The sequence below is a fragment of the Ammospiza nelsoni genome, chromosome 10 (assembly GCF_027579445.1).
Source record: "Ammospiza nelsoni isolate bAmmNel1 chromosome 10, bAmmNel1.pri, whole genome shotgun sequence".
In the NCBI taxonomy this organism is placed as follows: Eukaryota; Metazoa; Chordata; class Aves; order Passeriformes; family Passerellidae; genus Ammospiza; species Ammospiza nelsoni.
The window spans coordinates 4,087,323-4,112,707 of record NC_080642.1 but is presented as its reverse complement, the minus strand read 5'-3'; the positions used below and the strand labels follow the sequence as shown (position 1 = coordinate 4,112,707).

At 44.7% G+C, this 25,385-nt stretch overlaps 2 protein-coding genes and 1 non-coding gene across 3 annotated transcripts; 1 reads left to right on the top strand and 2 right to left on the bottom strand.

Moving 5' to 3' along the window:
- Positions 1-747: 747 nt before the first annotated feature.
- LRRC34 (leucine rich repeat containing 34) lies at positions 748-7,973 on the top strand. The gene is made up of 10 exons (XM_059479411.1): positions 748-875; positions 1,710-1,831; positions 1,988-2,052; positions 2,692-2,775; positions 3,771-3,899; positions 5,124-5,219; positions 5,835-5,989; positions 6,074-6,229; positions 7,293-7,419; positions 7,681-7,973. The coding sequence occupies exons 1-10, from the start codon at positions 760-762 to the stop codon at positions 7,882-7,884; spliced, it is 1,254 nt and encodes a 417-aa protein (XP_059335394.1). The 5' UTR covers positions 748-759; the 3' UTR covers positions 7,885-7,973.
- A 2,393-nt stretch (positions 7,974-10,366) lies between these two features.
- On the bottom strand, positions 10,367-23,078 carry MYNN (myoneurin). The gene is made up of 8 exons (XM_059479496.1): positions 22,988-23,078; positions 22,106-22,401; positions 19,817-20,622; positions 18,071-18,230; positions 16,792-16,970; positions 16,368-16,451; positions 15,857-15,943; positions 10,367-14,093 (listed from the first exon to the last, which is right to left on the bottom strand). Exons 2-8 carry the CDS (start codon positions 22,369-22,371, stop codon positions 13,825-13,827), a joined length of 1,851 nt encoding a protein of 616 aa, XP_059335479.1. The 5' UTR covers positions 22,372-22,401; positions 22,988-23,078; the 3' UTR covers positions 10,367-13,824.
- A 156-nt stretch (positions 23,079-23,234) lies between these two features.
- Positions 23,235-23,307, bottom strand: TRNAV-AAC (transfer RNA valine (anticodon AAC)). The gene has a single exon. It is a non-coding gene; the product is annotated as a tRNA-Val (tRNA).
- Positions 23,308-25,385: the final 2,078 nt, after the last annotated feature.

Here is a 25,385-nt window from a genome sequence, read left to right as displayed (position 1 = left end):
GGGTCTGGGCAGCACCGGGGGCTCAGCCCCGCACAGGGGAGGGACCCTGGGGGCTCCTGGCAACGCCTGCCCGCTCCCTCCTGCTGCCGGCCCGGGACACTCGCCCTGGGAATCGGCCGGGGACACCCGCCCTGGGAATCGGCTGGGGACACCCGCCCTGGGAACGGGCTGGGGACACCCTCCCTGGGAATCGGCTGGGGACACCCGCCCTGGGAATCGGCTGGGGACACCCGCTCTGGGTACGGGCTCCAGGACACCCTCGTTGGCAGCGAGCTGGGGACACCCTCGCTGGGAACGGGCTCGGGACACCCGCCCTGAGAACGGGCTCCGTTACCGAGCCCAGCTCGGAGCAGCCCCGGTTACCGAACTCACCGCGGGTTGAGCTGGGGACAAGGGAGAGGTGGGCATAGCTCAGGTAAGGCCTGCAGGGCTCAGCTGCCCCAGGGATCGCTTCTCTATCATCTCAGATACTTTTATCTCTGAGTTTATTACAGAATAGGCTGAGCTGGAAGGAGAATAATCAAGTTAAACTCTGAAGTGAATGGCCCGCCTTGGTGCTCCAGCACGGTGCTCTAACCAACTGCAGCACATCGAAAACACACCCAGCGTTTTCCTCATGCTTTTCCTGTATCTGTTACTCCAAACCACAAGCTGTAACCCTTTCCAGACCGAGCCCACTTGTATTGCTATGCAGATCTCTTCTGGTTGCTAGGCTGCCAAAACGATACAATAACACTTAGTTTTGTTTTCCAGCAGGTCATGGCGGTTGCTCCAGATCTTCACCTGCATTATATGGAGGCCTGTCAAAATTTGAGCCAGGCTGAAAACCCCTTCATTGCTCGTGTGCTTCAAGAAGCTGATAAAAACGATGAAATGTAAGAAAATAACAAACGGGGTGTTTCAGATGCTTCTGAAAGCCTTAAACGGGGTAGCAGGATGAGGAATTGAAATATGACAAAGTTCATGCAGTTTCAGGCTTAAACACAAATCAAATTTAACATTTACTGCTGAAGTTCTGGTTTGACTCATCTTGACATCATCTTGGCAGAAGTTTGTAGCTATATATCCTTTCTGGGCAGCTTTACAAGCAGTGAAATCAAAAAAAGTGAAAAATGTACAAGAAGGTGCCTTTCTGTCCCCTAAAGAAGCCAAACCCTGTGTTTAGTCATCCTAACTCCCTTCTTTGTGTCTCACTCCTGTTTTAAAAGCCTCAGCTGCATTCAGTTACCTTCCAGCTGGTCATGCTTCCCTGAGTTGTCTCTGAATCCTGCCAAGTTATTAACCACCTAAATTCTCTCTCTTCAAGGGTCTGGGTACTGCTTCTTCTCATGGATGGTGCTGGGATCAAAGTTAATTGTCCTTTTTGGGGAAAAAACTGAGAAAATTAAATGGTTTGTGTCACGTTTTGATCCCGAGGGCAGGATAAAGTAAATAAAGGAAAGACGGCAAGTAAAAAGATGATGAAGAGGTAACCTCTGAGATAATCTTTATTTCCTTCCCCTCATCTTGGTTATTCCTGCTTTCAGTGCTGAGCAGTGCCTTCAGCAAGGCACTGCTGAGGTGGTGTTACCACAGCAGAGGCAGCAGATAACCCTGTGCAAGAGCTCCAGGGAGGGCAGGCATGGGCACACCTCTGATCTGGAGAGGGAATTCATTTCTCTCTATAATTTTACTTCTCCTCATATTCTTCCATTTTTATGTTATTGCAGAAGTACAAAAGGAATCACATTAAAATTAGCTGGAAATAATCATCTGGTGCCTGTGCCAAGAGTTACAGATAATGATCTTGCAGTTCTTGTCTCTGTCCTAGGCCAAGCTCCCTTTGTCACAGGTAAGGTTTTTCCCTGTGTGTTTGACATTGCTGTGCTAATACAAGAAAACAAGATCAGTCTTGATTTCAGCCTTAGTTCATCTTTGTTTCTTTTTGTTCAGAGATCAGTTCAATGTAGATATGCATCTGTGACATTCCTTATTCTTCATTTTTCAGGTTTGGATCTTGCCTATAATTTATTGACTGATGTTGGAGCAGAGATCATGGCAATATTCCTCCAGGTGCCAAGAGATGTTTATCTTTCAGCAACTTGTAATTTATTTGTCTATAGTAATATTTATATTTGGGACAACAATAAGATGGTTTGGCAAAATTCTAATAACTTTGACTGTCACCAGAACCTCAGATTGTATTCTCTGTGGAGATTTTTAATTTCTGGTAGAAGGCTCACAGTTCAGTTCAACAAAGGGGGTAATGGTTGTGCCAGTGCCCTTGTTTCAGCTATTTTATAATCTCTCTTAGCCTTTTTGTAGACCTAAACATAGGGAATTTTAATGCAGCCTTTTTGTCACAGTAAGCACTGGGATACAGGTGGAAAACAGTGAGTTGTCACCCTCTGCCTGTGTTCATAGAATTTGAGGTTAGGTTAGGTTCACAAAATGCCTGAATTTGTGCATCTGAGCTTGGCTACCTGCTTCATGCACAGGGTTCCTGGGTAGTTCCTCAGGCCCCATGACAGGTTTTATGCCTTGCCCTCATCACCTGACATAATCTGGGATTCTTTAACTACTTCTCCAACTCATGAACAGCCTGAAATGCTGCAAAGGGCAGAGTTTTGTATGTGTATCTCCTTTTTGGAAAATACAGCTGTGTTTTGGGAAAAAACCCTCTCATTGCTTCCTGCTTTGTTTGCTCCTAAGGAAAACTCCACTCTGCAGTATCTGAACCTGATGTTCAATGACATTGGCACAAGTGGGGCAGAGCTGATAGCAGGAGCACTCCATGTGAGTATTTGCCTGGGAGATTTAGGCAATGGCATCTCCTTTAATCTTTTTGCTTTTGATGACCAGTACTGGCTGTGCTGCCAACATCAGAGCTGGCTGAAAGGAGCCTCTGTCTTTGCTCCATTCAGCATGTTGCTGTGTCACAGGGATTGCCTGGTTTCCCAAGGCACACTACAGAAATCAGATTTCACACAAGAGAAAGTTGCCCTGTGCTGCCATTAACAATTCATTATCTAGAAAAGGACATAATTGTCTATAAAAAGCACAACTATTGCAGCTGGGTTTTTCTGTGTGAAAGATGCTGTGCTACAGGATATATAATGCCATCATTTTTTCCTTACTTTTCCTCCAAAAATTAAATTAAATTAGCCTGTACTTTGACATCAATATTTGTCTTGATTCAAGATGTCTGAGACATGTTTTCAAAACTTTGCCTTACAGCAGTACCACAAACCCAAGTTTGTTATTTTTAATGTGGTTTCCCAAGGAAATGAAGCTTGTGTGGAAGATTTGTTGTGTTTGTGAAAGGAGGGTCACATGAGCTCTTTCTTCCTCCTTCACAGTCTTTGAACCCTGAACTGATTTCAACTAAATTTGACAGGCTTCCAAAACACTAAGGCTGTGCAGTAGATGTACAATGCTGGGCTCATACAAGCCTTACCAGATTTAAATTAGTATTAAGGCAATTTGCATTTCAGATGCCAATTTAGGAAGAAATATTTGCCTGGATTATTTTCATGAGTGTGATGAAATTCATGAACTTAGGAGAAACAGAAGTTTTCAAATAGAATTGTTTTGCTTGCAGGCTCTCATATTTGTTGCTCCTGAGGGTGTCTGAGCCAAGAGCTGAGCCAGTGTTATCACTTGGACACAATTCTTCTGGAAGTTTGTTTTGTCTCTGTGTGATAACCAGCAGAATTCACATTAAAAAACAGGACAGAGTGGTTTTGCAGGCCATCTTAAAGGAATATATATATATTTTAAATTTTGTCTAGAAGAATCAAAGTCTTGTGCACCTGAGAATGACTGGAAACAGAATAGGAAACCAAGGTGGGATGTTTTTTGCTTCAATGCTAGAAACTAACTCAACCTTAAAGAAGTTGGACCTTGGAGACTGTGATGTGGTGAGTAACCCAGTAAATTTATCAGCAATAAGACATAAATCTTTCAAGGGTATTACAAGGGTCCTGCAGTGCTTAATTAGGGGGAAATGCCATCTGTTGTCATTGATTTTGTGACAGCCAGAGGTAACAGAATATACAATATTGCAATGTGTGCTGGGAAAGGCACATTGCATAAAGCACCTGTGAAGTCAAAACTGGGGATATTTTAGAGCCACTGTGTCTCTCTAGGAATTCAAGTGCTTGGCTTGCACATTTTCTGAGGGTTTTTTTTCTGCTGCTCCTTTCTGTTGAGCTGAGTCCTGTAATTCATTTTGAAGAATGGACTTCTCATTCCCTTTAGAAGGAGAATCTCTTCCTTCTAAAGTGAGCAGTGCTGCAACCTCTCTGAAAGTCACTCATCCCATAGCTCTGCTGCTCCTCTCAGAGCTTGCCCATAAAGGACATAAGCACAGCAGAGCTGAATTGAGTAGAAAAGCACCCAATTTACTCTTGGACAATGTGGTTCCTCCTGGAGCTGGGCACTGACACTTCCTATACTGTGCACAGGGAGACTCAGGAGGTTGTGGATTGCTTTTAAAAGCATACATTTGTCTCCTGGAAATTAAGGATTTGCTTCTGAGCCAGAAGGGGGAATAGCCCTCAGAAAGTGTGAAGGTGTTACGAATACATGAAAAAGGGAAGTGTAGGCAGTGTAGGATTTATTCAAAAGCTTGGTAGGGAATTGATAGAGCTGGTTTAAAATGAGATGGCTTTGGGTACAGCCCAGCCTACTTGAAAAGTAGCATAAACATAAAATTGAGGGCAAAGTAGAAGGATATTAAAAAAAAAAAAATCAAAATTTGCCCAATTCATACTAAATATGAATTTACCTGGTGGATAAATATTAGGGTAACACACATAAGCTGATTTTGCCTCATAAATCAGGGAAATCAAAATATAGGATCAATTGAATGGACAAGTATTTTTCAGATCCATTATTCTTGGTTTTCATTCTCTGAGTTGCTGAATCATTTGTACTGCTTAGTCTAATTTCAGTCTGCTATTCCATAGGCAGTTGGCATTGGTATTATCAGAAAATCTGTTATGTGTCTGTAAGCAGTTGCCTCCAGTAGTCCCATCTCTCTACCTCCAGAGTAGATGAAGGCAGAATAATAGTAATGGCAATTTGGTAGCTTGATCTATACACTGAACATGTTTCTCTAAAGAATTTATTTTCATTTCCAGGGCCTGCGGTGTCTGATAGCAACAGCCATAGCCCTGACTCAGAACAAATCACTCAAAGCCATAAACCTCAATCGTCCTTTGCTATCCACCCAACAGGTATGTGAGTGACTGTGGAGTCAGCTCAGAGAGAGGGGCATAAGTCAAGTCAGTACTGATGTATTTGTGGACATTTTTTCTGAACTAAACAGGACAATTTTGAACAAACTTCCTTTGTCTTAGAGTGGCAGGACATATTTTTTCCCATAGAAGTCCTGTTTCTTTTGCATACAATCAACAGAACCTTTAAGGTTGGAAAAGATCTCCAAGATTGAGTAAAAACTGTGACCAGTTCATTCTTGTATTAAATAATTACCATCATTACAAAATAATTTTACATGTTAGCAAAGATTGACTCAGTCTTTTAAGAGGAATAGCAGGGAGGGAAACTGATTAGACATAATTAAATGTTGATGCTTCACTGATATTTGCAGGGATGTAGACAGTACTGTAAAACTGCAAATATCTCTAAAGTATTTTTATTTTTTTTAATTTTATTTTTTAACTTTATCATAACATGTAATTTTGTGGTTGTTTTTATACAATATACAGAATAGAATGATCAACACTACTGATGACCAGATCTTGCAGTTAGTTGCATAACTCCCCTTTACTGAGGCACAACTGTATCTTACCCTAAAGTCCAGATTAATAAAACTGGGTGTATGTTTCTAGGAAGAGACCACAGTTCATATAGCTCTGATGCTGAGGAGTAATTCTTCTCTTGTGGAACTACATTTGGGCAAGCATGAAATGAAAAACTTTGGTGTAGAGCGACTGTGTGATGCCCTGTATGAAAACTCCACCCTGAGATACCTTGACCTTAGCTGGTGAGAGTGATTAAATGTGGCACATTAGAAACTCATTTTCTTAGCAACTGGAAAAAAAAATTAAAACGTGCATCTCTCTTTTAGTAATAACATCATCTGTGATGGTGCTAAATTTTTGGGAGAGCTACTAAAAAAGAACCATACCCTGGAGATCCTGGATCTTGATGCAAACCGAATAGAGGATGCTGGAATCATTTACCTGAGTGAGACCTTGGCCACGCGGAACAGGACTCTGAAGGCGTAAGTACTGGCACAGCTCCCCCAGAGACTGCAGGTGAGAAACCTGCACTCTGCACTGCCTGAAATGCATCACAGCTCTGTGTCTTCATCTTGATCAAAATAGGAAAGTCAGGAAGTTCCAAATGTTTTAGACAATTTTTCTTTCTTGGGGAAAAAAAACCTGTGAGTGACTGGGTGGGATTTCTTTACCAAGCATTGTCTCTGCTGCCGTTTGAGCTACTCCAAGACCTGTGAGACAGCCTGGGGTGCTGGAGGTGAGCCCCAGGTGTGCTCAGAGCTCTCACAGCTTTCACAGTCACTCTGAGAGGGTGAGACCATTGATCTGCTCATTCTTTCTGCGTCTTTGAAGCACAGGTCCTTGTGGTGCGCAAACGAAAACAAGAGTTGCAGGCCTTCAGATTTTTGAGATAATCAGATTCCACGCTGGGATAAGGCACTATATTTGTTGGTTCTGATCTTCCAACACTTAAGAAAATCCTCTGTTTAAGTTCGCTTCCGGGTGAACCCAGAAGAGCTGTAATCTCTCCATCAGGGTGTCTTTCGCAGCCGCGTTAAACCCCTGCCGGCAGGACATAAAAGCTGATCAAAGGTGTTACCTGAAGCCATTAGTTTTAAGTAGCAGACTGAGGAGGTGGCGGCTGCGAGATGCCTCTGAAGGCCTCACAGGTTCACTAATATAAAAATAACTGCCACTCCACAAAGATCAAAGCTTAGCCTGGATAAATGCCAAGGCTTGGGCTTCAAAGCAGACTAGATAGAGATGAGACCTGGCCACCATGCAGCAAAGTCACTGACACTGAAGAACTCAGTAGTGAACAACCTGGCTGCAAGAGTCAGGAAAGTGCTTTGAGAAATAGAATAAGTCCAGAGGCCAGCTGCCTTTGGCAACCTGAAAAGGATATTAGAGTAGGACTGGCTTTTATACAAATAAATTATTATATTATAAATAAAATTTCTCTCTACATATTATATATAACAATAAGACTAATTCATGGTTAAATTCTTATTTTTAACCCAGATATGGGAATTCTGTTGTTTGGCACACATTTTCTCTGTTTTCTAGGTTGTCTGTTGTAAGCAACAATATAACTGGCAGAGGACTTGTAGCTCTTGCACAGGCAATGCATTCCAACATGACACTTTCCCATATTTACATCTGGGGGAACAAAATTGACAGAAGCACCTGTGCAGTAAGTGTTTGGCTCTGAACTCACCTGAGAAGGCTGGGGTTCGATTGTTCTAATTTGTCCTTCTATTGTTGGGAAAAGTCCAGCAATTAGTGAACAAGACACTTGATTTATCTGGGCTATTAAATGTGGTTACAAAATGGTGGTGCTGGGATGAGCCTCCCCGGAGATCAGCACTCTGGAAGGACGAAGTGCCATGTGAGAGCCTTCACCGCAGTCCAAAGGGGGCACCGCTTGTTAAATCCCCGCTTTCCTTCCCTCCAGGCATTCGCGGAGCTGATGGCGGTGGAGCGCCTGCACCCAGACTGCACGGACGTGGCTCCCTACAAGGTGGACGGGGAGATTTTCCTGGCAGAGCTGTCCCACGGGCTGGCCAAGCACCGCTACTGGAGCCCGCGCTGCGCCGCCGTGGCCCCCGGTGCTGCCAACGCCAGCCTGGAAATCGTCCCTGTCTCGGAGTATTTGTGAGGATCCTGCACCCCGGGCACCCCTGGAACGCGCCCCGAGCCTGAGCTTTCCCTACCTGGTTTCTAGTAAAATAGGTTGTTATATCAGTATCACACTTGCTGCACGTTGTTTCTTTGCAGGTTGAGTCTTGGAGGAATCTACACCTGCTTGAAATGGCAACAGAGAGAAAGTATCCAAGAAATGACCTCAAAGTTTGTTACTAAGTCATGCTCAATCTATTAAACGTCTGTAACTATGAAAAGGTTTGTACCCAGGCAGAGCAGGCTGACAAAAGCAACACCCAGGACTGCTGCTGGGCAGCAGATCAGGTATCCTGCAGTCAGATTCCTGCTGAAGCTGAGAGCTTTGGGTAAATCCATTTGTTAGCACTGTTCTCCATGAACTCTTCCTAAGCAATTGCATCCTTTTGGTCTTCCAGTAGTGACTTTTTTTAAACCAAGGTAAGTCAACTTAAGCATTAAGCCACAGCCATGCTAGAATTTAGAGCTGGGGAATCCAGTTTGCTGGGATATACATGGAATTTTGATTAAATTGGAGCATGTACTTGTTTCTTATACAACAAATACAAACCACCACCAAATCTGATGCCATAATTTCTTCTCATCTCATGAAAACTGCCTAAACAGTTGTATCATTATAGCCCTGTGACAATTCCTACACATGAGTAAGACAACACATGCATGTAATGGTAAACATTGTGTAATGTCTTGGACAGACTTTGTGTAAGCTTGGGAATCACTCTGCTGGTTTCCTTTTTCCATTCACTCTGCTCATTCCTGTAGAAGTGACTTAATTTATGTTCCTAAACAGAAAAAGTCACAGGACAGCAGAGGTTTGCTCCAAGCCTTTCATGAATGCAATTCTCTGCCCCACTAAATGTGCCTGTTAAATATTGGCATAAAGTACCAGAATGATCTGTGAGTGTAGGTACAAGAGCAAAGCAAGAGGGGAAAAATGTAAGAAAGTAATTTCAGTAGAAATAGCTGGGAAGCAGCAGTGTAACTGCTGCTGTGTTTTCTCTGCATTATCACTGTGGTAGTGTAGGAACAGGAGACATTTGGACACCTCCTCCCCAGCTGAAATGACCAGGGCAGTTGTGAGAGCTGGTGTAGGTGGAGGTTTGTTGTTGTTTGGGTTTTTTTTTCATTGCCCCCACCCCCAAACACAAACTACTCAGGTTCTTGCTCCAAGAGCCCCTGGTATCCTCAGGGATAAGCCCAGAGCAGGAATGTTTGTTCTGCACACCTGCACAGGGCCCTCCCAGCCTGCAGCACAAAGTCCATACATCACCCTGTGAACACCCAGCTCTAGAGAGGAGCTGGTATTTTAAGTCTTGTTCAGCAGGAAGGATGCAGCAACAAGAATTAAAGTTGGGGATACACCAAACATGGTGGTTTGAGAAGAATCTGCTATGAGATTTTTCCTAAATTCCTAAAATAATTCCAAATTCCTAAATTTTGAAATAATTAGATAAGCCTGTGTTGGTACCTTTCTGTGTGCTGCTGCTCTGGATCATTGCAGGTGACACTCTGATAGTGTCAGCACTGACACACTGGTGACAGGATTTCTTGCTAAAAACACCACTACAAGACTCAGGTATTTTTTTGTATGTATCTTTCTTTCCCTTGTCAGGTATATGAAGCTCACTCCAATTTCACTGCTCAAATTAAGTCTTAATTTACTTGTATAAATGACATCTGTTAATCTGAGGTGGTAACAGGTACCCAACTCAATCAACAGCAGTATTTTTGTTTTAATGATGTGATAAGATGGCAACAATATCACAGTCAAAATATATCAGGTAAAATGGCATCTGAAAGTGCTGGTGTATGTGTTTGAAGTATTTGCACTCTATCTGAACCCTTGTTTAACAGCAGCTTGTTCAGCCCATAAAGTCCTCTTCATTACTGACAATATCCATAAAAACAGCTCATGTGTTACAGTTTTCTTTGATACTCTTTTGTAAGAAAGGGCTGCAGATTCCAAATTCCAAAAGGGCTGCTTCCAAATTCTGTATAAACAGCTTCCTGCATACTAAAACAATCATTTGTGCAAAACCCTGTATTGCTTAAAGAAGCCCATGCCAGAGACTTTTATTTCTTCCTTCCTCTGACCTTGAAATTCTTAGAAGATGTACCTTGTGTTCTTGGAATGAGAGAATTTACATGGGCTAGATTCTTTTTGCCACGTTCTTCTGAGTAATTCAAAGGCTAAAGCAAGCATAATCCTGCTCTGAAAACCATTTTTTCAGCTTCTAGACCTCACTGTACCTTGCTGAAAGGCAGCATTTCCCCCCAGTTTTAGAGGGGAGGCAAATGAAGGCAAGTGACTGATCCAGCAGGGCAGGGGTGCAGCAGAGGTCCCCCAAATTCTAATGTGGGCTCCAGGGTCCTTGTGCCAGGGTGGTGACAGGGATTGTGTCTGACTGGTTCCCTCCTGCTTTTGTTGCTACCCTTTGCAGTTATAAACAGGAGACACAAGGTGAGGGAAAATTATAAAACAAGTTTATTAAAGTCTAACATAAAACACTTCAGGCTAAATATGTACAACCCCCTCCCTTCCCAGGGAATTATAAAATTGATAGTTGAGGTATATACAAATAACAGAGGAAAAATTGTATATACATGGCAGATACTTTAAAAATAATTTAACCAAAAAAATCAGTTATTAGTCCTTGTCTGAACTTAGCTCTGCAAGGCTTATTGAGCCTCTCTGGGATCACAGCCCTGAAATCCTTCATGTGGGACTTGTCTGTACTTGAAAATTGTTTTGTAGCACATTATTTCAAAAAGTTTGTCATTTGTGCCCACTTAGAGGCACTAATTTAGAAGTAGATGTCTTATAAGGAGCTATTCTCACCTAAGTACTTCCAAACAGTCAATTTAGAGACTTAGAGATGCAGATAAGCTATTCAGGCAAAACTTGCACCAACTTCAGTGCAAAATTGACTGAAACAGCAGTGTGACAAAACATGTCATACTCTTTGTATTACTCTTCATAGACTTATTGAAGTTCCTTCTTTTCTTTTGCAAGGACACATGCCTAAAAAGATTCCATGCTCTCCCATATTAATCCCTTACAGAAATTATCAATACTGTTATAAGCCTTGTACTTCAAAATGAACCCAGAACCCTTAAGCCTAGGACTTACATGTGCAGCTGATTTCCATGCATCTACTGGCAAAAGTACAGGTGTAGGTTCAGACCTACAGCCTGAACACACCTACAAATATATATATATATATATTTATATATATTTATTTATTTAAAATCTATATTCTAGTAAATGAATACAGTTGGTAGAGATCATACCTCAGCAGCTGAGATATCTTCACGAAAGATGAGGATAAAAATCAAGATTTTCAGATGGGGACTCAAGAGTGCAGGTCACTAAATTATTGCTCCAAGACAAAACTACAAGCCTGTGTATTCTATTAAGAAAGGTTAAAATTGTTGTCTTGTAAAAAATAATGAATATCTTCTTGTCTATAAAGAAAACTAAATGACTAATAAAGCAACTGTTACTGTTATAAGTATCTAAACAAATCCTGTATAAATCTAAGCACTGTATTTTTTAAAAAAGTCTGAAATCTAAGAATACAGTAATAAGCTATAATTTTAGAAATATAAAACCAGTCCAAACAAACACTGTTATGGAATGCACTTTCTATGTAGGAATGTAGTTATTGTTTAGGTTTCTCTCCTGAGCTATTCTCTCTCCTGGTCATTTCTCCTGGATGTTTATCCTGAGCTGCTTTTCCTCAGGCACCAGCAGCATATCATTAATTTGTCTTCCAAAGCTGTTTAAATATGCAAGTTATCAGTTGTACAGCATTTACTTTCTCAGTTTTCATGACTAAACCTATATCTATGCCAAGATTTCTGCTCTACTTTCAGAGAGAGACAGCAAGGAGGAAGCTTAGTACAAGCTACACACAGTCAAGATCCCTATTTTGTGGTTCTTCGGTCTTAAAAGGCTGAGGAATCCCTCAGGGGCTACACCAACAACAGAACTGAAAGAGACAAGAGGAGAGACAAAGGGAAATGCCAAAAATAAAACACCAGAGAACTTTATCCTTTGTCTTTTGCCAGCATTATGAACATCAGCTGTTCATAAGCTCTGTGGGACAGACAAGCAGGGAAATTAAAGACCCTGCAATAACTATCACAAATGGGGACAATGTGAGAGATTCCTGCATTAGGGATGTTCCTGTTGAATGGCTGTACTCCTGCTGCCCATGGCAGGCTTCATCAGCAAATCTACCATCTATTAAAGCATAAAATGTGACCAAGCAGCAGGTTATGGACATGCCCCATACTAAAATGATCAACACAAAGCAGCAAAAGGTCTATTATTTTACACAGACATGGAGGAAGAGAAAAAAAATTACAGTCACACTCAGGAGTCAAGGGACAATTTTCAGACTCTTTAAATGAAATCCTTCAAGAAATTTTTCACAAGTCTGTTAAGTTAAGGTGCAGATTAATTATTACTCCACGTAGATAGGAATCAGTTAAGAGGTATCTTCTACACTCTTCTATTTCTCAGCATCTGGACAAAGGCATCGGTGGAAATAAATGCTAGCACCAAGTAAAGAACCAACAAAGGACAGCTTTAAATGCATTGTTGGTACAGTATCATGACTGTTTGATTACTGTCTGATGATTACATAAATAATGCTTACAACTGTTAGTGGCACAAACTGGCAAAATGAAGTAGAAAAGTACTTCTACTGTCACCTAGTCTTTTGTGACCCTACCAAGACATTAAAATGTTGATTTTTAAATATGTCTGTTGCTAGTAATAAAGTCTTTAGCTGGGCCTTGCTAGATACCAGTATTGTCCAGTTAATGTGGGCAAGTGACATGAGAAGTAAAGCAATACAAAAAACTTTAATTAAAACAAATCAGTCAAACTCTAACAAAATCTCTCCTGGAAGAATATCAATCTGCTCTGTTGTATTATTCTTCAATGCCTCCTCATGTAGTGTTCACTTATTATTTTCACAGTGAAGGGCGCGATTTATCTCCTCTTTTGTACCTCCTGTCTAGCACAAGAAGCAGCACTATAGCAAAAAAAAAAAAGGATTATCAGCCTCTGATTCATGCCTCACTAATGAACTCACTGCATCTTTTCACCTCATCTACATCATGCATGTACCAGTTCTCCTTTTGTTGCTATTTGTGCCAAACCCACAGTGTTTTAAGGATGTGAAAAATAAATCTGGGACAAGATACAACAATGTTGGATTCACTTCAAACAAACAAACAAACAAACAAGCAAAGGCAATTTGTTGGAAAGAAGACCCAGGAGTATCCATGCCATCAGGACCCTCTCACTCGCCACACTTCAGACAAAAATTAACCCTCCTTTACTTTTCTTGTCAGGAAAATAACACCCAAACCTTTCCCTCTGGCCAGGCTCCACCTGAAGATGACACTTCTGGCAGCCAGCAGCAAATCTTTGCAAGGACCTCAGCAGAGCACTAACCTGCCCTCACCATGGACCATTCTAGCACCTTGCAGTTCAAGCTTACTAATACATCCAAATTACGATTTCTCTCTACACCTCTGGGTTAATCTTCCTAAACTATCAACTATGGCTTAAAATATCTGTTCTCAAATGACACTGTGACACATCAAATCAGCAGGAACATGGGAAGAGAACTCCAAAGTACATTAACATATGTAACAGAGAATTCTTAAGGCAGGTGTGTTGCCAGAATCACCTCCTGGAAATCAGTGCTAATCACAAATAGAAATGTGATTGTAGATTAGCACAATCCAGCACTGCACAATGGAAATGTCTTACAGGTGTCTTTACACAGAGGAAAACAAAGAACATGTCCAATTCAGAGAGCATGACTGGTTGTTTGTGTTCATCTTACCAAACATTTCCAAGTTCACTACCAAACTACCTGGATGGCTCTGCACTGCTCTGTCAGTACAACTGCTGCAGGAAAATGAACTGAGGTTCTGAATATCCTGTCACAGCAGATCTCAGTAAAGTTTCTGATGAAGGGGACTGGCTCCCTGTCACAGGGAGCAGCATCTGATGGTCTTCAGTCCCAATGGGGAGAGGAAGTGCTAAAGACATCTCAGAGGGTTTCACATCTATGGACTCTGATAAAGGACTTTTCTGGCTCTGAATGGATTCTTGTTCGTTGAAAGAATTATCAAGTGCAGTAGAATCGGGAGAAGTTTCAGGTCCTGTGGAAACAACAACAAAAAAAAAGCCCAGAAAGAAATGTTCAAATGCTTGTGCAGAGATTCTGTGAATTCCCTTCCCAAGTGTCGGTTTCTCGGCTGTTTTAATGACCTGGAAAGGCTCGGGGATGGCCTTGGGCAGCCCGCGCTTCAAAGGACGAGAAGAGGCTTCAGGTTTTTTCTCGGTCTTCAGTATTTATTAGTTATTTATCTAAAAGATTTTCTCTCAGCCCGACAGAGGTCTGCACCGCAAGCCAGCCATGAGCACACTGAGCGCCCCCGGGGCGGTCACCTATCTTTATAGTCAAAATTACGTATACAATATTTACCTGTTTCCCCCAATACCTTTTACCCTTATTGACCAGTGCACCTTTAGTAATAACCAATCCCAAAGTGCCAACATCACCACAGAAGATGGAGGCTAAGAAGAAGAAGAAGAAGGACAGGACACGCCCCAATTCCTCCATCTTACTTCTCTAAACCCCCCTGTAGAGAAATCCTAAACCCTGTGTTTCACTCTAATTAACTTATCCCTTCACCATTTACCCCAGTGAAATCCTCCCATCCTCATACAGGTGTCGTCTCCCGTGTAGGATCAAAGTGCAGCCACCAGACACTTCCGGCAACATTCCAGGACTCCCGAGCCCCCCAAGGGTGGTCTCGGTCAGTCTGCACATCAGTCCTGAGGTGCTGAGATCTCACACCCAGTGTCAGAGCCAACACCTGGTGTGTCACAGGCTGCCTGGGCAGCTGGGACATTGGTGCTTCCATGTGCTGCAAAGCCAGGCCAGCTGTAAGTACAGCATGAGCACTGGGAATCACATCTGCTGCTGCTTGTAGTGCGACAACTGAAGGATGATGCATTCCAACCTGATCTCTACTTGGCATGATACAGAAGCTAACAAACCCTTAACATCACAGTGAACAAAGTATCTTTGGAGAAAATGTAATTGTGGAAGTTTCCTTGAGATTTCCACCCCAAGAAAGTCTCAGAAGCAGAGCCACATCCAAGCATTTTCCTTTAACTGAAACAGCAGTGTACGAAGTATCATTTGTCTGTAAGCTTCTTTGGAAGACAACACTTCTAAACTCCATGCCAGCTGGATACATTACAGATTTTATCCAGTCACTTAAAAAATTACCTTCTACTCCTAATTGACACCCTTTTAGTGGATTCCTTGCTGCCTTCTTGCTGGAATGCAGCCAGCCACTGCTCCTGGATGGCTCTGTGACTAAGCCACATCAGATATCTGACCCTTCCTCTGCCAAAGCACGCTTCAAAGTCTGGTATTCCAGGGCTGAGGCACTCCTGGCTGCCTGCTGTGTCTCTCCAGGAGCTAGCCTGCCTTGGCAGCTCTCCCAGATCACTCCTCCAGCTCTGCCAGGCCCTCTCCACACTCAGTGCTGCCCTGCCCTCAACACTGGCTTCCTGCTGCACTGGGGCTTTCCTGAATTCCAAGCTGTCTCTGCACATGGATCATTTTCTCACCCTCTCCCTCCCAGTCCAGATGTACACAGACACCATTTATTCCCCCTTCCATATGCCACAGGCAAGGCATTTATGGTCAATCCACAAGGATGGACAGAGAACAAGGAGTATGGAGCCAGGGCTGAACAAGGCTGGATGCTTTTGGCCCTAAAAACAACTACTAACCAAATTCCTTTGTTTTCTAATTTTAGCCCTGGATGAGCAAAAATATTTATTCAGCATGGAAGGAAAAAGAGCTGATGTGGTTTCTTAACCTTTCTTTGCACAAGGAACTCACCTGTGTGAACTTTTGTTTTGTGCTTCTTAAGATTTTTTATGTCTGTGTAGGAATTTCCACACATTTCACAGATAAATGGTCTTTCACCTGGAAAAAATGGTTTGGCAGTGAGAACAATCTTGATGTTGGAAAAAAAAATACAGTTAGAGACATAGGGTAACAGATTTCAATGTTCTACTTTGAAATACAACTTTGTTGCTCTTATTTTGTTTGTGTCTCTATTAAAATAAAATTATTTCCAGAATAATAGTTTAAAACAAAGCAAGAGGACACAAACATTTTAAGCAAAGCTTCGACCATACATCAACACCTACACTGTGGCACAGATACTACTCTGAAGGCAATTTAAAAAATTACTGAATATTTTCTTTGCATTATGTTAACCCAGAGATACATAAATTAAGAAACTGTTCTACTTTCAAGTACAGACCAATACAGTGTATTTTAAAGGCAAAAGTGTAAAAGTGGATTATAATTTATGGTGCAGGAAGGAGCTTGTCTGAAAACTGACCTGTATGGGACCGAAAATGTTTATTGAGCTCTCCAGAAGAAATAAAACTCTTTTCACAAATGCCACAGATATATGGCTTCTCTCCTAAAGGAAACACAAGCACATTGTTATTTCAGTACTGTCATGGTTTGACCCCCTGTGTTCTCAGAGGCATATCCATGTCTTCAGCGGCCACACCAGGTGCCAATATTCAAATCTGAGCACTGATTAGTTTGACCACAACCTCCCAAAAAACTCATTTCCTTATCAACCTAGCACAAATACATAAACCAGAATACACATCAAGAACAGAACGAAATGAAACAGAGATAATATCCAACGGGACAAAAACTGGAATCAGAGGAAAAACAACACGAGGAAGGAGCTGGGTGACAATGCCAAGGGGGATTTCCGGCTCGTGCTCCTCCCCAGCAGCCCGCGGTACCTGTGTGTTTGCGGGAGTGGGTGATGAGCGAGCTGGACACGGCGAAGGCTTTGCCGCAGCTGTCGCACACGTAGGGCTTCTCGCCGGTGTGGCGCCGCACGTGGTACGTCAGCGTGCTGGCCTGCGCAAAGCGCTGCCCGCAGCGGTCACACACGTACGGCTTCTCCCCGCTGTGCTTCCTGCAACAACACGGCCCTGAGTCAAAATGTGGGAGCGACAGTGGTGGGTGCTGCTGCCTGTCCCCAGCAAGCCTCTCCTGCGGAAAGGCTGAGTTAACACTCAGGCGATGCAGTCAAACCTCCACTCAACACTCACTGCAGCTGGCTCAGCCATAGAGGCAAGAAAGGCTCTTTTGCAAGGTTTTATTCCAGCAGAGTAACACTGTCACTGAAGGACAAACCCAGAGAAAGAGGAAAACCACGTGGAGCAGGCAGCTTATAAAGGGGGAGCGGGGCTAAGGGGTGGGCAGAGGAGCCTGGTCTCCAGGGGTAGGGGGGTGGCCACCAGGGGTACCAAGCCAGTGACAGGGGAAGGAGAAACCCGAGGAAGTTGTGACACCAAGTCCATGGAGAGATTGTTTTTCCCTTTGGGAGGGATGACTCTGTGGTGAGGAGTAAATGTTTCCAGGGTTGAGGGCTTGGGGATTGACCAAGGGGAAGAGTTCATGGGATGCTACACATGAGCAGCACCCAGGCTGAGGGACAGCCACAGGGAGGGCTCTGTCCCCTGCTCCTCCTGCCACCACTCCGGGGTACAGCAAACAGGGGAAAACTGAGCTTGGTGTGAGCGCACCAGGTCCTGGGAGCGGAACTCACGGCACATCCATGGTTCCCATGGCAGCTGGACTGAAACCAAGGCCCTGCTCAGGTGACATGCACCACGGGAACTCAGCATCCTCTGCACTTCAGGGTGCTGAAATCTAAGATGATGATTCCTAACATGGGAATATCATTCCTGCTCCTGCCAAAACTGCCAAAAGCCCCACGCAGACAACAGTGAGAACTTCTCTCACTTCCCACCACAGAACTCTCTCCTCTCTGGTGCTACAAGCAGTTTAAAAGAAGGATACCAGACTCAGGCTGTACATTCATCCAGCACAAATCTCCTCCTTAATGAGCAAGTACACCCATATAATTATTCTGTTTGGCATTGTGAGAGAAGTCTCACGAGAAAAGAAGCAGAAATCACGTTCATTTGTAACTCTTACTCACACTGGAGTAAATGCTTCTGTTTAAATAAACCCAAGGATAAGCACTTGCAGGATCTCACTTGTGCCTACCTGGCGTGGATCTTCAGGTTGCTCGAGGTTGCAAACTGCAGGTTGCAGACATCACATTTGTAAGGCTTCTCCTCTCCATGGTGCATCCGGCTGTGGAACACCAGCTGGCACTTCTGGGCAAAGCCTTTGTCACACAGTTCACACTTGTATGGCTTCTCCCCTGGTGAAAAACAACACCCTCGTGCTCTCTGTATTTACATAAGAAAGCTTTGCAATCCATGACCTGACCAAAGCTCAGGTGTCTGTTCTAATACTTCTTACAAATAACATCTTGGAAAATCCTGTAATCAGTCCACTGAAGTGGAACGTGCTAGAACACAGAGGATAACAGGACTATTTTTTAACACATTATGTTGGGAGAAAAAGAAAAAGTAATAATGTTTTTAATAGTGCCAGCTTCTCCACATTATTTTAAGAATGCTGCCACTTCAGTTTCAGAGGTTTTGCTGGTTATGTCTGTTCAACATTCTGAATATTTAAAATGAACAAATCATCTGCTTTTTCTTGCTTGTCCAACAGCAACAGGTCTTCAACATACAGCTGTATACACTACTAATTTCTCATTAATGTCTACTGTAGAATGTTACAGGTACTTCTCTATTGATGTCCTCTTAGTGGTGAATTGTCTCCTGTAAGGGCTTGTGCAACTCTGCAGTCCTGGAAAGTAAAAAATGCCTTTCTCTGCCACTCTGTGCAGTGCCCAATCAAATCTCATTGAGTACAGAGGGTACATAATAACTTCAAAAGTAAAATTGAAAGACATCTAGCATGCCATTGAGCAACTAACAGCATGGAATTCTCTCCCCACTCTTGCAAAAGTTCCCAGGACAATCAGAGGTACAAAGTACAGCCAGCATTCCTACCAGCACTGTCCCTGAATCCTGCAATCAAGCTCCACTTAGTGTGTGAATCTTTGCTTAGACCCTGGCTGACAGAATTTGAAACTCTCCCTAGGTGAACAGGGAGAGCAGGATCTTCTCCTACAGCTGTCCCTCAACATCTCCTACATTTTCACAGCTTCTTGGAAAAACTGTGACCTCTGCTCACAACTTTCCAACATACAGAACATACGGAAAGACAAGCACAGGACTTCTCCCCTGCATCTTCCCAATTAATTGTTCATCACCTTTTTAAATCAGACATGCTGGATTAAAATGTTTAAGTGCTCCAAGTGATTTCTCCTGGATGCTTGATATGACGCAAGCTCCTGGTAATGCTACTGAATGCAGGGATTATAACACCATCACACATTTCAGCTGCACATCTATGAAATAAAATCCTAAATGTTGCAGTAATTCAGTCAACCTCCTACCTTTTTTGAAGACCCTATGGGACAAGTTATAAGACTGAATTTTTTCCCACTGTTGTTCTCAAACATATATTAAGTTTTGAAGTTTAAAAAAAAACAACAGAAATTCTTGTACCAAGTACAGCTCGCTTTTCATGCTTTACTGAAGTGGTTTTTGGCAACTCCACCACTCTACAGAGCTCAAGGGCAGCCAACTCTCCTAAGTCTTTCCAGAAATCAAGATGTTCAGACTCATAAAGTCCTCTCTAGCTATTGAAACTATGATTTAGTACTGAAAAATGCTGAAACATTTCATGCTATTTGGGTTTACCCCTGCATGCGCAGCAACAGCAGACAAAATTTCAAGAGGAAGAAGTCAGAATCTTTCTACTCCTGCATTCTCAGGCTGTGTGCGATCCCAGGCCTTCACAGCCCACGAGACACAGCCAGTGGCTTACCTGTGTGAGTTCTTACATGTGTTTTCAACTGGTTGCACTGGGTGAAGGCCTTCCCACAGAGCTGGCACACGTAGGGCTTCACCCCTTTGTGTATCCTCATGTGCCGCCGGAGGCTGCTGGCTTCGGAGAACACCTTCCCACACGTGTTGCACACCGGCTTGGCCTTGGAGAACTTCTGCTCCAGCTCCTCCCCCGAGCTCTCCAGCTGGTAAGTGCCCCTGTCAGTGGCTATGTTGGACATGCAGTGCTCCTTCAGGGCACAGCTCTGCTGAGGCTTGCCCCGTTTCTGTTTGGCTGCCATGCTCTGGGCCAGGATATCCTGCGCCGCCAGCGTTTCGCTCTCCACCACTGCTGCCAGCTGCAGCTCCGAGTTATCGCTGCCCTGGGCAGCCTGCTCTGTTATGTGGGTGGCCAGCTTATTTGCATCTAAAAACATCTCAAAGGATGTGTTCTCAGCCACCTCGTTCTGATAGTGCAGGGATTTGTTCTCCGTGCTTTTGGGGGGGCTGAAATTCTTCTTTCGCTTTTTGGCTTGAGGAGATTTCTTTTCTAGAGCTGCTTTCTGTGCCTGGGGTGGAACCAGCTCTGCAGCAGCATTATCCTCCTTCTCCTCCCGACTGTGGTAGTCTCGGAGAGTCAGGAGGCAGGTCTGCTGGTTCATTTCAACATTCCCAGTGATGCTGGATATCTCTGTGGAAGAGGGATTAGCAATAAAAGCAAAGTCCTCCATCTTGATCTTGCATTTAGTGACCACTTCTTCTACTTTGAGATAGTCGGCAGCCTGGTGAATCTCTTTCACATTCCAGCTGCAAGGAAACAAGACCAGGGTGAAACATTCTGGACAAAGTAAACATTTGTTCTGCACCAACTGCATCACAAACAGACACAGAGCTGCAGAAGAGTTGTACTGTCAGAAAATGTAACTTTGAGAACACACAGCAACATTTAATTTCTCGGTGCTGTAGTGCCACAAGGCTCTAAAATGTCAGTTACTCCAGAACTGCAGGTCCGTGTCTAGTGTGGTCTGCAGACCTTCAGACCGGGGACTTTATTTTAGTTACATGCCTCTTGTAGAATTTTAAGTTAAAAGTCAACTTGTAAGGTGCTGAGGCCAGACATGGGCTTGTTGGTCCAAACAGCTCAGAAATAACAGCACAAAGGGATAAAACACTGGAAAATAAAATACATAAAACACCATTTCATAAACCTCCTGGCCAAGGTCTCAGGTAATTCACTGGCAGTGCATTCACCTCAGCACTTCCATGGCAGGTATTAATCTTGTTTTATAAAACGATTTGCAAACAGCCTTAATTCTGTATCAGCTGCACACAGAAACCAGTAATACCAAGGAAATCCTAATTTAAACCACCACACTCTATTTTTCAGTTTCTGCCACACACGCCTTGATAGTTCAGGAAAAGATGATCTGGAAAAGGTGGCAACACATACCATGAGTGCATTTATGGATTTACAGCACTTTAAAGAGAAATTTGTGGTAAACAACCTCATTCTAACAATAAACAACTTGCCACAATTACTCCCCATATGAATACAACTGTTTCAGTATTTAGTACTATGTGAGTACAAGATGGACAGATGGACATCAAGTACCCTGCATTAGGTCTGCATTTGACATCAGACATTGAGAAAGAAGTAAAAATCCTGGACTTGGTACTTCTAAATATCCACACCTTCCTCATGAGAGATAAATCTCTTTTGCTGAGAAAAAGGCACTGCAAAGAAAAAATCATCCTCATTGTATGTGAAGCAGCACAACAGGCACAAAGTCAAAGCAGTAATGAGGGGAAAGACTTTTTCTGTGACTCCTTTTGGACAATGTAATATAAAATTTTAAGTAACAGATCATGCAAATTTTAACAAACGTGACTCTTAAAACTGTGCTTATCCTCATCCATCCCTCAGACGTAGGTCTCTACCACATTCACAGTTCCTGTGTGTTTTTGGATAAAAAGGACTACTGCAATTCATCCCCAGACACAAACTTGTCCTTCCCTCTCCTGGTAATCATGCAGAATGTTTAATCTCCCCCAAAGCAGACAGAAACAGCAGGAGACTGAAACTATCAGTCAGTGAAATATCAAACAACACACCTTTATTTTGGCACTCACATGTCATGGGGTATTTTAAAGCATACAAACAGATGAAATTCAAGTTGTCAATATTCATCACATCCACTGCTATTTCTTTCTCCAGACCTCATTACAAAAAATCCAGTTCTGCCTTATCACAAAGTTTATATTTCCCTATTCCCCTTTAAGAGCATGTTACCTGTCAAGGTTTAAGTTTCCTGTGTAAATAAATTCCAGGAGCTTTTGGAATCCATCAGCTTTCACTTGAGTCTGATCCAAAACAACGTTGTTGTCAGATGCGTCTCTGTAAAAGGCCCCGAAATACTCGCTGAAGGAGGCAAGCACATTCCTGTGTGCTTTGAACTGGAATTCCCCGATGACCACGGTGCAGTCGCAGAGGAATCCGGCCTCTCGCTGCTTGTTCAGCCTCTCCAGCAGGTGCTCACAGTGATGGGAATACTGCATCTTGACAACGCGCTGCAGACACTTCCTGATCTGCGAAAGCAAAAGGGAAAAAAATCAATTTATATGCAAGATATATTTATATATATACTCACCTTTTTTACCCCATAACGGAGTCAGTGTCCGGACGTGCCGGTGCTCACTCAGGACAGCCGGGCAGCAGCAGGCACAGCGCGATGGTGGCTGCTGCTCGAGCCGGGGCGCTGCGGTTCCCGCGGGGGCGCGGGCAGGGCCCGTGTGCTCCCGGCCGCCCCGGGATTAGCCCGGCTCAGCCCGGTTCTTGTCACACCGTGTCACACCCGGCCCCGGGAGCGGCCCGCGGCTCGGACCGGCCGGCGCTCGGTGCGCGGGGCGGCCGCTCCCGGGCAGCGGCACCGGGGCTGCGGAGCGGGCCCCGCTCGGTGCCGGCGCGGCCCCGGGCCCGCGGTTCGGCCGCCTCGGCAGCGGACAGGGAGCGGGAGCCGCGACCCCGCGGCGCCCCCGACCCGGCCCCGCCGCCGGCCAGGACGGAGCCCGCAGCGCCCGCGGCGCCCTCCCCGGCTTGCCCGGCCCGGCCCCGCTGTCCCCCCGCGGCCCCCGGCCCCGCCGGGCCCGACCCGAGGCCGCGGCCCCTGCGCACCTGCGGAGCGGAGAGAGGCTGAGCGCTGCGCTCAGGCCGCCATGTCCCGCTGACGACGCCGCCGCTTCCGGGACGCGAGTTCCGGCCTGCGTGCCGGGGGCGGCTGGCGAAATTGCGGAATGAAACGGGTTTAATATTCTTGCCAGGCCACGGCAGGAATAAAACAACTCTGGCACGGAGGTTGGGAAACCGAGAGGAGTGCTGCGGTCGGGTGGGAAGGGGAAGAAAAAAGAGCCACCACGGCTGGTGTTTCCGCCCGGTTTCGAACCGGGGACCTTTCGCGTGTTAGGCGAACGTGATAACCACTACACTACGGAAACGCCGCTGGTGGATCTTTTTCCGGTTACAGTTCTAATGCTATCGTACCCCGCCCGTCCCTGCTGTCCCCTTCTGTCTGTCCCCGCTGCCCTGTCCTGTCCTGCTGTCCCGTCCCGTCTGTCCCCGCTGTCCCCTCCCCTCCTGCCCCGCGCTCAGCCGGGCCCCGCACCCCACGGACCCCGCCACACGTCCCCGGACCCTCAGCCTCCCCCTGCCTCCTGTCCGTCCCCAGCGCCCGCAGCTCACGCCAGTGCGGGGCTCTCCAGGAGCGCAGGCACTCCACGCACACCAGGAGTGACAGCAGCGGTGGGAACCAGCCATTTCAAGGGAAACGGAATGTTTGGCATTGCTGGCGGGGCAGGGCGGTGATGAACCAGCGGAAGGGAGAGCTCGGAGCTGGGCATGGGGTGTGTGACATCTGGCAGCATCTGCTCCGCGGGCCTCTCGCCACAGCTGGATCTGGAGAATGGGGAAGTGACTAATCCTCTTGGATTTTCTAGTGCACCGGGAACTGAAATAACAGCAGAAGTTACAGAAGGGAATGTGGTTTTGCCACTTTTTGCAGAGATTAACATAAGTCAAACTCCTAGTTGTGGAAAGATACATCCTATAACCTTTTCTGAGGAGCTGAAGTAGTGGACTAGATTGTGAACTGGTCAAATGCATTCCCAGCATTTTTTTCAAAACAAAACACATAATTGAAGTGTACACATTCCCAAAGTCATTTACTTGGGACATCCCCAATATGCCTTAACCAAAGATGTTGGTGAGAGGCCAGAGATGCTGATGTTGCCATGGAGACTGGGCTGGAAAAGTGCCTGTCCAGTACCACTGCATTTTGTTTGATTCCTGTACTTATCCAGAAAAGCACAGGATTGTCACATCCCGGGGAAATGGGAGGCTGTGGGGAAGCAATGGCAGAGCTATCCCCTGAGCAGGCTGCCTGTGCCAGCTCTGTGTCAGCCCAGCTGTGCCCCCTCTCTGCCTCCAGTCTCAGCACAGGCTGTGTGACAGACTCCAGCCACAGTGTCACTCACTGTGACAATCAGTGACACCAATCCCCCTGGTATTTTCCAGTTTTTGGACTGGACCTGTGAGCTTTGAGATCGTGTAACATGGATTGTGAAAGTGGCACTTCACAAGTCACAGGAACTGGGGAGCTGCTCGTACAAGGCAGTAAAGAAAAAATATGTTATGTGTGCCTCATGCTTAAGGAAAGGATGACTAAGAATCCCAGCAATGTGGAAAAAACTTTCCACCTTCCATGACATTATGGCCCAGAATCAAAGGTTTAATTGTCCTGAAAGCCTCTTCCACCCTCCTGATTTTGGCACAGAGTTGCCAGGGGTTGGCAAGTTCTGCTCCAAATCTATCATGAATGAATCATCATCATGTTGGCATAAAGACTTCCACTCCAGTCCTTTCTTGTATTTTCTGGCGGCCTCTCCCCTGGAATTTAGCAGAATACATGGCCCCAGGTGTTGAGGTGAAAGTAAGAGTTTCTCCTAAGAAGACTTCAGTTTGGACATCAGAAGGATTGGATTTCAGTTTGGATTTCAGAAGGCTCCTTGCTGAGTTTAACACGGTGCACAGAAAATGTTTCTAAAATAGATTTTCCTTAACACTTTCTGAAAAAGAATCCAAGATTACAGCTACCTGGGAGCAAGCAGGGAGAACCAGTAAAAATCATAGCATCTAGCACAATTTATTCCTTCTTAGTCAGTGAATGCATCTTTCTGAATACATATAAAATACTTTTTTAAAGAGGCTCTTTACCAGACCAATCCTGCACAGCGTATGTTCAAGAGCTCTACACTATTATTTCACAGTCCTTTGCACTTGCAAAACTCCTTGTTTTTCCATGGAAATCTCAGGGTGGAAAAGCAAACACACAAAAGCCTCTCTGAGGAACGGGAGGCAGCAGAGGGGTCCGAGGTGAATGCTCCAGGGAGCGCCGCAGGGAGCATCCGCCCTGCACAAAGAGAGGTCAGGCGGGGATGAATAAAGATGAATAAAAACCATCATCCGACACAGCATGGGACGGGGAGGAGGGGGGTGCTGGGGCTGGCACAGCCCTGCT